The 14,522-nt window shown below is 51.3% G+C and overlaps 1 protein-coding gene across 2 annotated transcripts; it reads right to left on the bottom strand.

Annotated features, from left to right (window-relative positions):
• Positions 1–564: 564 nt before the first annotated feature.
• epb41l4b (erythrocyte membrane protein band 4.1 like 4B) lies at positions 565–14,397 on the bottom strand. Of its 2 annotated transcripts, none has more exons than XM_029127909.3 (23): positions 13,525–14,397; positions 11,602–11,706; positions 11,472–11,514; positions 10,814–10,892; positions 10,548–10,592; positions 9,320–9,372; positions 8,983–9,103; positions 8,466–8,553; positions 8,288–8,376; positions 8,116–8,185; positions 7,871–8,040; positions 6,827–6,936; positions 6,134–6,167; positions 5,855–5,888; positions 5,630–5,733; positions 3,832–3,971; positions 3,341–3,462; positions 3,141–3,254; positions 3,000–3,055; positions 2,767–2,919; positions 2,469–2,589; positions 2,172–2,305; positions 565–1,503 (listed from the first exon to the last, which is right to left on the bottom strand). In XM_029127909.3, exons 1-23 carry the CDS (start codon positions 13,795–13,797, stop codon positions 1,440–1,442), a joined length of 2,322 nt encoding a protein of 773 aa, XP_028983742.1. In that variant the 5' UTR covers positions 13,798–14,397; the 3' UTR covers positions 565–1,439. The 2 variants fall into 2 exon arrangements, with proteins under 2 accessions (XP_028983742.1, XP_028983743.1); XM_029127910.3 differs by having other exon boundaries at positions 3,000–3,052.
• Between the last annotated feature and the right edge of the window lie 125 nt (positions 14,398–14,522).

Genomic DNA, 14,522 nt, shown 5'->3' with positions numbered 1-14,522 from the left:
TGTAGTTGTAGGATTTATGTATTTCGCTCCTGCTGTGTGATCTGAGCCAAGTCCTAAATCGCTCCATTAGCATTTTAAGGTTACAACCGGGGCTGAGCTGATTACGATGTGGCAGATTTTCTTCAGTAATAACATCTGTGCGGATGCTTTAGGGCTCAGCGGTCAATGTCTTTACTGTGTTAAATATAAACATTCATAGCAGGACGCGATTATGCTTTGAAAGCTTTCTCATCTCACCCACAGATCTGTCAAGATTCACGTGAATTAATTCAGATATAAACATTTGCAGCACATTCCTCCAGAGCCTGACTGCTACACCCTGCCCTGAAGATGAATTACCCAGTGTTAGATGGTTAACCCCACACAAGAGAGGTGCAATTACAGGCTGAGTCACCGTACTGTACCTGCTAGGTGTGTAGAGGCAGATAAATCAGTGATATTCTTTATAACAACATTCCCTCAGAGGGCGGGTGAGGGCCGCAGACGGAGCAGCGCTCGGGGTGAGGCCGGTCCACATTCCCCCTGTCAATTCAGAGAGCAGAGATGCTGCGAGAGTCGTCCAAGTGATGATGCATCGTTTATTAAGATCCGGACTGGAACAAGTCAGTCAACACGTACAGCAGAACAGCAAATCACTGGTTGCCTCAGACGTGGCTGCGACAGAAACGAAGGGATCAAATGAGGTCACTGGACAACAGGCGCTCGCTCGCTGATGTGTGGATCTCAAAATGATGCGAATGAAACCCCAAAAGTAAAAAAAAAATGCCAGTGAGCCATGATTTGTCACTCATGACAACTTGCACCACAGGATCGTGATGTTCAGATGCCTCCGTAATAACTGTAGGTTTGTCTCCGTCTGGTGGACACATTGAGACTAATTTCCAGTTAACTTTAAAAGCGTCAGCTCTGCAACCGTTCGCCCCTCAGAATGTATTTCTGGCATTAAAAGAGGTATAATTAATAAAAAGTTACAATCTCAGTCATAGTCATTCAAATGCGTATTTACATTTTGGACAAACTGGTTTGAAAGTGGAGCAACGTCCGGTTTATCGGAGCTTTTGTATAAGACTGAAAGGTTGAAACAGCGGCTGAAGAGACCGTGATGAGGAAATCACAAAGCAAATCACAAACATTTAATCGCGTAACGCTTGTATCATGCAGGCAGCACCTGTCACATCTGTAGCTTGACTGATTTGTGTATGCGTGAGTCCGCTTCTGTCTGTCTCACCTAAAGTTTGTACAGTTTCATTTTAATAAATATAAAGAACCATTCTTCTAAAATATTTAGGCAAATAGAACAATTGCCTTTATGCAAATGTGTATTTATAACAGCTGGATGTATTATGCAAATATACAAACGTTAAATGCAGCCAGTCACTTTAAAACGTGTTGTCATGCTTCCTTTTCGTTTGTCGTCACAGGGGTCAAAGGTCAGGTTCTCAGAGCTCCGTCATCAGCAGAGCCCTTAGTATCTTCTCTCTGTCCACCCTCATTTCCTCGCCGCTACAGACACAAACACACGAAGAATCTCATTAACATTGATTTTTGTTTGTCTATGCAGGTAAAACAAATAAAGCTAAACGGGCTCAGGCAGCACTAGACGAGGGCTGAGTGCACAGCGTAGTGTAGCTCCTCAATGCTTTATTTTGGTGAAACAGCTTAAACCATTTAAATGTGTGACCTAAACTGTGAATTCCCCAGAGGAGGCAGCACTTAATGCCCCGCTACTCTGCTAAAAACATTCAGGAGGAAACCAGATGAAGTGTGTGAGGAGCCGCACCAGGTAGCAGCCTCAAAATAGCTGGTTTAGCTGGTTTGACACCAGGCTCCTCCATAGATTTACACTCTACTCTTACAGATTACACATGTCTATGGTATAAAGTCGGATTATACACTTAACCAGTAATTACTACCATTTTTGTTGATTACAGCATAAAGGAAGTAAAAAGTTAGTTATAAACTAAAACTACTATACAGTCAAGAGTCAGGAATAACAATAATAATAATCAACTCTTCAGGAGGAAGAGGGAGTTCTGGGAGTGTCTTATTCATTTTCTTTTCCATCTGTATTTTCTCTTTAGTTTGTGAAATAACTGCACGTCTGTGACCTTGAGCGCTTATGCAAATGAAAGGTTCCCTCTGCTCAGACAGGCAGAGCCGCGGCGTGTTACCTGTCATTCTGGGCAGTGAGGTACGGGACCACATGAGGGACGGAGCTACGGTAGTAAGAAGGGGAGAGGTGAGGGGAAGGCAAGGGAGAGGGACAGCACGGAGTAGCCAGTTCCAGAGCTGGCATGTTATCCACCTGGAACACACACACACACACACACACACACACACACACACACACACACACACACACACACACACACACACACACACACACACACACACACACACACACACACACACACAGAGTTTACTCACAGTTCTCTATGTTTCTTTGGGTGTGCGAGTGTGTGTAATACCTGTGGGTATATGGACGGCTGTATCTGTTTGTCCAGCGAGCTGCTGGAGCCCGACTTCGCCGTGCTCTGGGAGGAGATGGCCGCAAGCGCCTCTGGGAGATTGTCTTCGTCCTCGTGATTGCTGGCAAGAATTACACGGGGGAGACACTGAGTGACTCGTGTGACCGGCTGTGGACAATAATGCCAGCGTGGAGGAGCGGGGATCGCAGCGCTGTGACTCATCTCACTAGTGCGATCTCCCACTCATAGATGCTTGAGCGCTGGCTGGGGAGCTCCGCCCCCTCTGATGTGTACTCACAAGCTGAACTGTCTGACCAGCCGTTTCCTGCGGTTGCTGCTCGCGTTGGCCTTGGGCTGCAGCCCCTCCGGCGTTGGGTTGCGGTCTTGCCGGAGGGGTGTTTTATCGGCAGTCAGACTGGATGCAGCGGAGTCTTGGGAGGAGCTCTGATACCTGAAGACATGAATATGTATAGATATAGACCCTTATGCTGCAGAAACATCAAGCATCTGGACGTAGGACAAAGTACTGACCTGTCAGTGAGCGTCTCGCTTGAGTTCCTCCCTCTGGGCGTTGTCGGAGCCTCCTTCTTGATATCGGAAGACGCACAACCCTCACAGTTAGTTGAAATGCAAAGCGTGACAGGCTGCGTGGATGTTAACTTTGTCACTGACCCTGAACGCTGCCTCCATCTGGGCCTTGAGGATGTTGCACTTGAGGTGGTCGGGGAGCATCGCGGGAGAGGCGGGCGGGTGCAGAGACTTCTCAGACAGCTGCTTCTCCTCCCCCTGCCAAGGGCAGAAGTAACGCAACCTGCGCCAAGGCTCATTGTGCAAGCAGGCCGGGTAAACAATGAATAGGAAATGAGTCTGACCTTGTTGTCCATGTTGACGTGCAGCGAAGGCCAAGGAGGGGAATCGCTGTCTGACTCCAGAGCCTTGAGCAGGCACTGAGAAATGTCCAGCTCATCTGCTGGACATGGAGGAGCTCTGCGTTCTAATGCACACGAAGGAGCCATTATATGTGTTATACTACAGCAAGGACACTTTTGACTACATCGGCGCATATCCAGATATTTCAAAAGTGAAACAAAATGTCTTTTAAGGACTGATGCTACCAGAAAAAACATCTAAGGACACTCACTGCAGCAAATAGAAGGGACTATAGTTTATTTAACAGAGAATTTGAATTATCCTGTTATTTACGTGAGGAAATGCTGGTTATGTGTGATTAGTTTGAACTGACCCAGGCGTGATAACAATCGCAGCGCGCTGCTGAAAAGCGCATCCGGGTTCCGTCTAGACAGATCACAGATTTCAGGACAGACCCGATCTGGGCAGCACTTCACAGGCTCAGAGTACTCACTGTTCTTGGTGTGCGCGTGGCAGAGCGTGTCCTGGCTGTGCGTGTGCCGTCGGTGATGGTGGTGGACCTTGCCAGGATACGAAGCCTCGTTCTCCTCCACGCTGAACTGGTGGTGCGACGCCGGACCGCTCAGAGGGAAGCTGAAGACGACACACGCCGTCAAACAAGCCCCCACTGCGCCCACCAGGTCTCCACCCACTGTTATCACTCCCAAGGTTTCATTAAGAGAGGCCGCAAATTATTTAGCAATGGGTCTTTTTTGCAAATTTTAAGTTTATTTGTTTCAGAAGCACAAAATGGCATCATCCCTAAAGGCGTCTTATGATTATGGTAAACGTCACAGAGTAAAAGCAACACACGACAACAGCACAGCATTGGCCACATTTTCTGTAAACAGCTGATTATCAAATCTGAGTCTTTATTCAGAAAGCCTCACGCTGAAAGCACAAACACAGCAAATGCAGCATCCTCGTGCATGTTTCCCGCACGATACATAAAGCAGCGAAATCCCTAAACCAACATACGACGTGTGCTGCAGCCCGTCCACCAGCGGTTTCCTGGATCAGCGCTCGTCGCTCGCTCTCCCTCCAGTTTTAGTGAGTTAGATACAAATTGGCTGTCACACGATTAAAGACCAACCTAATCTAGCAGGCAGTTACAGTAAACACACGAGGCATTAAAATATCCACCGAAGGCTTTGAACCTGGGTCTAGCTTTATTATGTTAGCGTTCATTGGTGTCTTTAAGGCCACGCCTGTGGGTTCCAAGGTGTCAGCGTGAGTCGAGAGAGGAACGTGAAATAACTCAGAATGAAAAATATGAAAATAAAGGATTTATAGTGCAACATGTCAAAGGTCGTCTTTGTGATTTCTGTAGTTAGCGTTGGTCATAAATGGCTGTTTCAAGTAGTAAATTAGTTTTTCATAATTTAGGGAGTACGGAGAAAGTAAACAGGGAGTATAATACTACAGCTACAACTTAGCCCTGTTTAATCATACATATGTTAAACATTAGCAGTGCACTCATAAACAGACAACCCTCACTGAATTACGTCCTGGACAAAAACAAAACAAAAGCTTATATTATTTACAGGCGATGTTTACAGGGAGGGGGATTATTTCAGCTACTGATTTGCAACTAGAGATGATGATGATGATGTCAGCGGAACCAAACTGTGAACATAATAACATGTGCATTATGTCTGTGTTTAGATGCGATGCTTTTTCATGCAAGCTGCAGCAACCTGTAGTGTTAATGGTTCCCAAGGTGCCTAACTGGCTCCATTCTGTTCATGAGCAGTCAAATCACAATAATGAACACGCCCCTGTCCCTTTGCCTCGCACAGCATCCCCCGCCTCATGCTCAGCCTTTACCTGGCTTATTATAGGAAGATGAACACTGAAGCATATGAGGGGGGGTGAAAAATGGATGAAGACAGACACGGTGAAGATGAAGGAGACTGCTTCTTCTGAGGAGTCCAGGAGAGTTTAGTGTAAGGATTCTGGGATTTTGAAGCAGATTCCCAGGTCAGACAGAGGTCAAAGTGCAGTCATGACCTTATCCCTGAAAACCACACTGCTGGATGCTGGTAACAGGCTGCCGCTTCGCTGTGGGACAGAAGGATGACTGGAGACGGGGCTCGTCGAGGGCCTGGATGTGACAGGATGAAGGTGGGTCACACACACAGAAAACTATGGAGGTGCAGACGAACAGAACAAAAAATGTGGGACGAACGGAGACGCGGCAATGAGGCGAGCGCGATGGAGGACGTCCTCTGAGTGCGTGGCTGGCGTCTTACCTGTGCGGCGGCGTGTGTCCGGCGGGCTGCAGGTACACCGGGGGCGTGAGCGCCGGGTGGGGCGTGCGCCACAGCTCGTGGCCAATGGGGATGTTGTGCTGGTACTGGAGGGGGAGGAGGGAAGAGGGAGAGATTGAAGGCACGCGGAAATGAAACGCGGCCGCAAAGGACGAAGCAGGTCGGCGGCTGCGTGCGTGAGAAAGTAGGCTAGGGGAGGTCACTCACTGGATGTAGGCTGGGATCAGGGCTGGCATGAGAGCTGGAAAGGAATCACAACAATCACTGATAGCAGATTAAGAAACTGGAAACATTAATATCTGTGTCTGCGTGGCCAGTTTTGATGGTGGATAAACCTCCAGAGCGCTACAGTTAAGATTATGTGGATTAAGGTCACTGTTAGGGGATAAGGAATAATTGTAATAACTGGAATGTCGGTGCCAGTACGAAAGCATGAGCGTGCGCGTGGTCGTTACGTATATTTATGGGTTCGAGTGTTGGTTTTACCTGATATGTGGAGGCTTGGCTGGTGAAATTGCACCTTAGGGAGAGATACGGTGTCGGTTAGAGGAGCGAGTGGACAAATAAGCAGCAGCACCACAAACATGTCTCAAATGCAAACATGCATCAGTTTAAAAACAACGAAGCCGAACGCTCGAAAACCCAATAAATAAAAGGCGTGTGGATGTCTGCGTCGATACATTTGCAGAAAATACATCCTGTAGTCGGTGCTTAATGGGTGCACGTAGGATAGATTATGGTGACGTAGGAGCTGGTGGTCCTGAGCAGCTCACAGAGGGTGGGAATTATGGAGGAGTGAAGAGTACAGCAGGTGCTTTTGAAGAAGCAGAAAGGTGACACTTTATGTTTAATAACCTAGAATTTGGAGCACTTTCCCTAAAAAATAGCCAGAGCCGTTTTTAAGTATTTGGAGCCTGTTGAATTAGCGTCTCATTTGAGATATTTTTAGCTGAAAACCCTCTGGAAGCGCTGATCGTTTCACAGGCCGCAGCTTTTCTTCTTAAAAATAATAAGATCAGTGGTCATTTTGTACAGCACAATTTAATTATGTTTTTCAAAAGGAATAAAAAGAAAAAACACCCTGTGAATTAAAACGGCACGTGACCTTTCCAATAACTCACGTGGACTCCTAAAGGACAAAGACGGCGGCTGTTAGTCATCGGTGCGGATGAAGCTCACCTTTGCCCAGCGAGTGCGTGCGGGAGGGGTATCGCTTGCTCGGCCGCCTCTCGAACGTGCTGGCTCTTCTCAGGCGATCCCCGTGTGTGGCCTGATACTCCGTCTTGCCACTGGGACGGGGGAAAGTTTCACCATTAATATGAACCACAGCATATGAACAGGTGTTGTTTTCATACTAACACTAAAAGGCAGAATGTGGCAAGGATCCAGCACACACACACACACACACACACACACACACACACACACACACACACACACACACACACACACACACACACACACACACACACACACACACACACACACACACACACACACACACACACACACACACAGAGCTTTAAATGCCACGTGGAACTTTAAATATTTAAATGCTTAATGATACATTTTTTAGTGTAATGCAAACAGCTTGATGTCCTCTGATGAATTTTTAATGAGTTAAAGTGACTTTTATGTAGAAAAAAACACATTAAATGCATTTTTCTAACGAGAGCTATTTAAAATGTCTTAATGTGTGACTGGAGGGGGCTTTAATAAACATATTTATCCGGTGGAATGAAATCATTCTTCGAAGTTTGGAAGGTTATAAAACACTAGGACAAACAAACTTTTGCTTATTGGAGTTCCTCACTTTTCTGCCCTTAATATTTGTCATTCGTACCCATTGACCTTGTATTAAAATCTAAAAACACTATCTGAAACACTCCAGATATGAGCATCGCGTTGGACCTCGCTGTAACTTCAGCGTGTCCACGCGAAAACAGACTTCACGCCGCTTTGTTCAGCTGCTCTGACAAATGACAGAAAGTGCCCTTCGAGTGTGAGAATTTGCTTTGATGATCTCCGATAATAGTCTGAAGAAAACAAATAATATGAAGGGAAAATCTCAGTCACCATAGGAACAGGTCCATGTAACCATAGATACGCTGTAACCATAGATACACAGCTCTGTTTCATGTGACACATTATTCCCCATATGCTGGTGTGAGCGCTGGCCGCCGCTACCTGGCCGAGCCCCCGGCGGGAGCACCTGGTCTGTACCTGAACCTGAAGCGGGAGCCGAGGCGCGTGAAGTCGCTGCGGGCGGCCTTGCCCGCGGCCGTCTGCCGCAGCCGGAAGAAGGCGTGGCTCTCCACCGCGCACTTCCACAGGTGCTTGCAGGTCCTGGAGCTGGCGAGCTCGAACACGAAGGTGTGCTCCTGCTCGTGGCCCTGCGCGGCGAGGACACGGGCCGTTAGCGGTTAGCGGTTAGCGGCGACGCCGGCGCAGCGCCGCGGGACACCAACCTTGTCGTCGTCCTCAACCACAACCAGCGTGAGGCGACTCTTTTTGAAGTCCAGACGGGTGATTTTGGGCCTGAGTCACAAACAGATCAAGAGATTAGTAGTGTTAGCGCTCAGCTCATCTGCTCTATAAACTATAAAGCTGAGACAATTCGTGGGTCTTTGAGCAACTTACCAGAAGAAGAGGCCGATTTTGTTGGAGCCTTCAAAGACCAGGATGCCAGTAGGAGTGAGGCCCAGTGCGTATTCCCCTCCATCCCGGCCCTGGACACACAAAGAGGCCGAGCTGAGCAGCGAGTGGGGGGGGGGGGGGGGGGGGGGCGTGTGGGGCAGTAACAGCCGACCTCACTGACCTTCACAAAGTGCATGTCCACCCCGTAAAGCTCCAGCCACTTGCATTTGTTGAGAAAAGAGATCTCGGCCTGGGACGGGCTCTTCCCCCTGGGAATCACACACACACACACACACACACACACACACACACACACACACACACACACACACACACACACACACACACACACACACACACACACACACACACACACACAGCGTTGAGTTTCGCTCCCTCGGTGCCTCAGCCTGAACCTGAACAGGAAACCCATCGACAGCCGCACTCGCGGGTAATTGGTGTTAGCTCTGCGAGCAGCTGCCTGTGGCTGCGTCTGTGACTCGGAGGGGGGGTTGTCCTCAGCAGGACGACTTCCACCTCTCTGCCCCAGTGAGAACCCCTCCAGTACGCGGGCCGCACACAGCGGGAGCATTGTGGCTGCACAGGCGTGCGATCGCGTCCCCATCTCCACGACGTCAACTGCCTTGGAACCGAACCTGACACTGAATACGTGATGTTAAGGGGTTGTCTTTTCTCACCTAAGCTCCAGCCACCTGCCGAAGATGTCCGCCTCCATGGCCTCGCTCTGCTTGGGAGTGAAGCGGAACTCCGACACCAGTTCAGGGGAGTGTTCCAGCGGATCGCAGTCTCCCAGCTCACCTGGGGCCACAAACACAGAGCGTGAGGCCGGCAGCAACGCGTGGACGTCCCGCTCGCTGGCAGCAGCCGCTCACATGGTGGAGGCAGCGCCAACGAGGAAGTGAATACGCGTTCTGAGTGTGCGTTGATTTTCATATCCAAATAAAACACACACAAAGTAAAGGGGTGTAAATTATTATAATACTGCATTCAAGACCACAAATGGAGTCTACTCACTTTGTAAACAATACGCAGCCAGCTCCACTGACACGTCATAGGGACATTTCAACCTGCGGGGATAAAAGCAGACGGCGGTGATGAGCTCCAAGCGCCCGGTCGTCGGTTCGGTGCCGCGATGTGTGCACGTTATGGGGCGACGGTGGCGGCAGACGAGCGCGTGTCACGGAGGAGAGGAGCAACGCTTCTTCCTAAAATAAGCAGCCCTCTGCTCTTCAGCTTTATAATAGCGCTGCACTCCCGGGACCCGTGGCCCAGATAGAGCCAGGAGGAGGGATGCGGGTCGGCGCTGACCCGCGCGCTCAGGCCGCTGGCGCGTTTGTTGCCGCCTCTCGTCCCTTTGTCGCAGCAAAGGATTTGCTTTGTTCGCTGTTCTGCGCGATTGCAAGGATTCGTGCGTGATTCTGATTTACCTACTCTTTTTGTTCACGCGGACATTTGCATGTTTGCTCAATGACATCAGCGCTCACTTCCTGCAGAGCCGGGTCCACTCACACACCGGTGCCGGGCCGCTCCGCAGGCTCGGGCCTCATCATCAGGCTGCAGGAGGGAGGTCGGTGGATTTTAGGGCTTTGACGCCTCAAAGTGGCAGAGAGTTCGGCGGTTAAACAAACAGCAGTAAATTAGTTTTGCTTCGACAGTGAATCACATCGTCTTTGCTTTTGTTCAGCGCGTCGCCAGCTGCTGGATGCTTTTTTGGTGTGTTCATGCAAATCTGCTGACATCACCACTGTCTGCATCAGCTCTAGTTTCCAGTTAGTGCTCATTAGCAAATGACAGCAAGCTAAACGTGCTCCGAGCACCACTTAACTCCTTACTCTGAGGAGTAAACTTTGGATTTGGAGCACGGTGACCCCACGACCTCCTCTCTCCTCCACCGGGTCAACCGTCACCTCCTCTCTGACGGACACTCAGCCTCGTTCCACCTTTCCACCCGCACTGCGAGTGTGGTCTTTATGAGCGAAATGCCATTGGCGTGCGCAGCCTTGAGTGTCTCACTCTGAGCCGACCATTCGCTTCCCACATCTCCTGTACGTTATAGCGTCCTCCGTTTATGACTGTGTAGGTGTGTCTGTGAACACAACCGCGTCCCCAAAGAAGCACAGTTCTCAAAGCTGCGCCACCGTTCTCTCAGTCACCGACGATCGTGCGTCCTTTATGTAAAGACGCGATTACACGCGTGTGTCACAAGTTCACAAGAGCAACAGCTGACGCCGGAGAAACTTACTTGCCAGACAGAATGTCCTGACGAAGCTGCAGCACGAACAGATACCTGTAGGCACATAAATCACAAGCATCACAAGCTTTCCTTCATCTCCGTTTGCTTTAACACGTCTGTTCGTCCGCTTGGCCTTGATTTGAATCTGCCCACAGCAGCAAACTAATTAGCCTTGGGTCCCCGTGCGTGTGTGTGTGTGTGTGTGTGTGTGTGTGTGTGTGTGTGTGTGTGTGTGTGTGTGTGTGTGTGTGTGTGTGTCCTTGTGTGTGTTTTACCTTGTAAATTCCTCGCGCAGGTTATTCGGCTCCGAGGAGTAAAATTTCACCCTGAAGAACAGTCTGTAAGGAGGCCCGTCTGAAGAGGAGGAAATAAAGACAGCGTGTGCAGGGAGAGAGAAAGGAACACGTGTAGAGAGATGAAGCAGTGATTTATTGAAAACGCTTGAAATTAAATCAGCTTTTAGGATTTATTTTCATCTCATCCTTGCACTTTAATGTGCTCGCCCCTCCATCTATCACCGTCAGCCTGGACCCACATCCTCCCAAACACACTTCCGTGCCGCTCGCTGCGATTTTATGTTTCCCCATTTTTCTTTTAAGATGCTGAACTAAAAGGGCCGTCGAACAAGCAGCACAACATCCACCTTTTCTTTCAGCCCTCATGCTCCATCCGTCCATCTGTTACAAGCCGGAGAGCAAACAAGAGCAGGAGTCCTAATGCACACGCTAATCACCATGTCAACATCTGATAACGCGCCACCTGCTCCCCACTCACCTGCGCACACGAACACACACGAACACACACACACACACACACACACACACATACGAACACACACACACACACACACACACACACACACACACACACACACACACACACACACACACACACACACACGCGCGCGCGCGGCCCAATTAAAGCCCGACTCACCTACGATCTGCTTCTTTATGAGCTTGGTCATATCCAGCCAGTGCTAAAAGCGAGAAAACAACAAGAAGGTGAGAATGGGCTGCGTCGGGGTTGACGCGTGGCATCGGGGGGAGAGGGGGCGGTGACTCACCGAGACTTGGTCCGTGTCCATGAACTGCAAGCCGAAGTAGTCGGTCTCCACCAGGTCTATGTGGTACATGATCTGGTCAAAGAGGTCCTGGCCTTTGGACTTGCTCTGCAACGCAACAACAGAGCGTTTCATTGGTTTCATTGGTTTCATTGGTTTCATTGGTTTCATCTCCCGCCGTCTTTGAGGCAGAGCCGTCGTCTCGCCTCAGGCCTGGCAGCAGATTAGTGTTCACAACAAAGGAAAGAGTGACTTATGGTCCATTTAAAGGACATGTGGGTCATCCACACGAGGACGAGGCCTATTATTGCTAACGCTCAACCTTCAGCGGCGTGAATGTTATCAGCCACAGTTTATGAGCAGCTGCGTCTCCGCCGCCTCTACTCGGGTGTGACCCATAAAAGGAGCAGCGGGGGAGCGGAGGCGACGGCCTCGTACTTTGGATCTCGATAACTAGTCTGAACATCCCGGTGCTGGATGTGGAAATCGGCGGTGGGTCTGTTAAATGGACTGGGAACGGGAAAAGCTGCTGCTCACTGTGTTTCCGCCTGAAATCAGAGCCTCTGTCACACGCGGGACACACAATGAGGCCAAATTGGCCTCGTACAATGGGACAGGATGACGTGAACGTTTTACTGACTCAGTTCTACCTTCCTCTTCTTTTTGTGTTTTTTTTTTTTTTGATCGTGTTCAGCCTCAAGTGAGCACCGAGCTTCAACAGAGGAGCCTCGGCTCATGTCGGTGCATCTGCATCGAGGCCTGTGGGGAAAAGACGAGGACGTGAAGGAACTTGTTCCGACACACCTGTGACTAATCCTGCAGCCTCACGAGCCGTGTGTCATTTTGCCGCCGGAGCAGCCATCGCTCGGCAGGAGCTCGGCGTTATTGCCGTGACGTCCCCGTAGGACGGCGGGGGGACGGGGAGGAGGGGGGGGGGGTCGGCGCTGATGCGCGGACGCGGGCGCGCACGCAACAGCTCCGGTGACACACGCGCAACCTTCAGAATGAAAACATCTTATGAGAAACCACTTACGCACGCATGCCCACACACACACGCTCATCAGCCCACCTGCCCCCCCCCCCGCCTCACACACACACACACACACACACACACAGCTTGTAGCAGCAGTCGTCTGTGACACAGAGTCCCCACGGTGGTAAATCAGATCAGGGAGTCAGGGAATAGAGAGAGAGAGAGAAAGAGAGAGAGAGAGAGAGAGGGCGAGCGAGGGAGCACAGGAGGAGAGGGTGAAGAGGAGGCTCATGAAAGAGTAAGACGACGATGAGCAAAAAAAGGAGTAGGCCACAGAGGGAGTGTAAAAGAAGACGAGGACATGGGGAGGGAGAGGAGGGGGGGGTTTAAAGGCGACAGGAGGAAGCTGTGCTGGAGGAAGCAGGAGGGGGCAGCTTCAGGTGAGGCAGAGGCTGAAGGAGAGCGAAGGAGCGATGGAGCGCCATCATGTCTGACCCTGCAGACCGTGAACCTACAGTAACTTACATCCTCCAAAGGGCCAATCTAAGCTTTTGCGTGGCTCATTTCATTGGTTAATATTGTAATTATTTACATAAATTCCCCAAATCCAAAGACTACAACTACAACTTCTGACGTTTTTGTCTCACCAACTTTTAAAGGACTGCTTTCAGGGGTCTGTTTCCTGGCTGATCGCTGCCTGCCTGGACAGAACCCGCCGTGTGTTCCTTTAACTTTTGTTATGAGGCTGTCAAACCACCCTGAGCCACTCTTCCGCCTCGTGTTCCCAATTTTAAACGCGCAAAGTAAAGCGGCATCGACTCCAAGCTACGCCGGGAACGGCCTCAGGTCCCCGGGGGCCACGCCGTGACACGTGCGGCGTAAACACACACACACACACACACACACACACACACACACACACACACACACACAGCAGCGCTCGGTGAACTCACGGACAGATCCACGTTGACGTCCGAACCGTCCAGGAGCAGGACGCGGCAGGTGATGACGGTCCTGGCGGTCCCGGCCGCCGGTATGTGGACCGAGACCCCCCCGCTGACCACGGCGGGCGCGTGGACGACTTGCTGCTGGTGGGGCAGGAGCAGGGGGTTCCCGGTCACCCCCGCCGCCCCCCCTCCCCCCTTGCCGTCCCGCTCGTCCCCCTCGCCCGTCTGGAAGCGGCTCCGCGGGCGGCGGCTGAACGTCCGGCGCAGAAAGCCCATCATCTTCCCGGTCCACGGGGCGGGGAGGTGCGCGTCGTGTCCGTGCGGAGAGCTCGAGGTCCCGCCCGCGCCGCCGCCGCCGCCTCCTCGTCCTCGTCTCCGGGCCGAGGAGTCACTCAGCAGGCACGGCGGAGACTTCAGGGCTGCCGATCGGTCCTCAGGCTGGATGTCGGCAGCAGCGGGGGGACTTCAGCCGCATACTAATGAAACTAACACAGATCAACCACCGCGGCTCCAACCAGTTGATATCCAATCATCCGGTCCGGTGTCAACGTCAGGACTCAATCACGGAAATACGGAACAAGCTCTCCTCGCCCGTCCGGTCCCCGGTGCACCTGCCTCGCGCTCAGCTCGCCGCTGCGCACCGACTCTACAAATCCCGGAGAAATCCCGAGCGACGCTCCGTCACACGGGGCCGGGGAGGGAGGAGGCAAGCGCTTTCACCCCCGGACCGGACCCTGTCGGCGGCCGTCGCTTATTCCCAGCGAACCGAAACTGGAACGCCTCGCAGGTAAAAGTCAACCAGCGAAACTGGACAAACAGCGTGATCTGCGCCTGCGTAAAAGCCCCGCGCGGAACAAACTTCTGTCTCCAGGCTGGCCGACCCGGCAGCGCCGGTGGCACAGCGCCACCTGTCGGCCGCGGCCCCGCCACGCTGCGGGGAGTAAGACTGGAGGCTCATTAGGGGATCCCGGGGTGCGGTCCGGGGCCCCGGGCCCGTGAAACGG

This window comes from Betta splendens, chromosome 16 (genome assembly GCF_900634795.4).
Source record: "Betta splendens chromosome 16, fBetSpl5.4, whole genome shotgun sequence".
In the NCBI taxonomy this organism is placed as follows: domain Eukaryota; kingdom Metazoa; phylum Chordata; class Actinopteri; order Anabantiformes; family Osphronemidae; genus Betta; species Betta splendens.
This window is presented reverse-complemented; position numbering and strand designations above follow the sequence as displayed.

Excerpts from the sequence above, each read along its gene's own strand:
- epb41l4b (XM_029127909.3), bottom strand. The coding sequence starts at position 13,797 with ATGATGGGCTTTCTGCGCCGGACGTTCAGCCGCCGCCCGCGGAGCCGC. Across the intron at positions 11,707-13,524 it reads ACGTCAACGTGGATCTGTCC|AGCAAGTCCAAAGGCCAGGA; the intron begins GTGAGTTCACCG and ends GTTGCGTTGCAG. Across the intron at positions 1,504-2,171 it reads CTCACTGCCCAGAATGACAG|CGGCGAGGAAATGAGGGTGG; the intron begins GTAACACGCCGC and ends TTGTGTCTGTAG.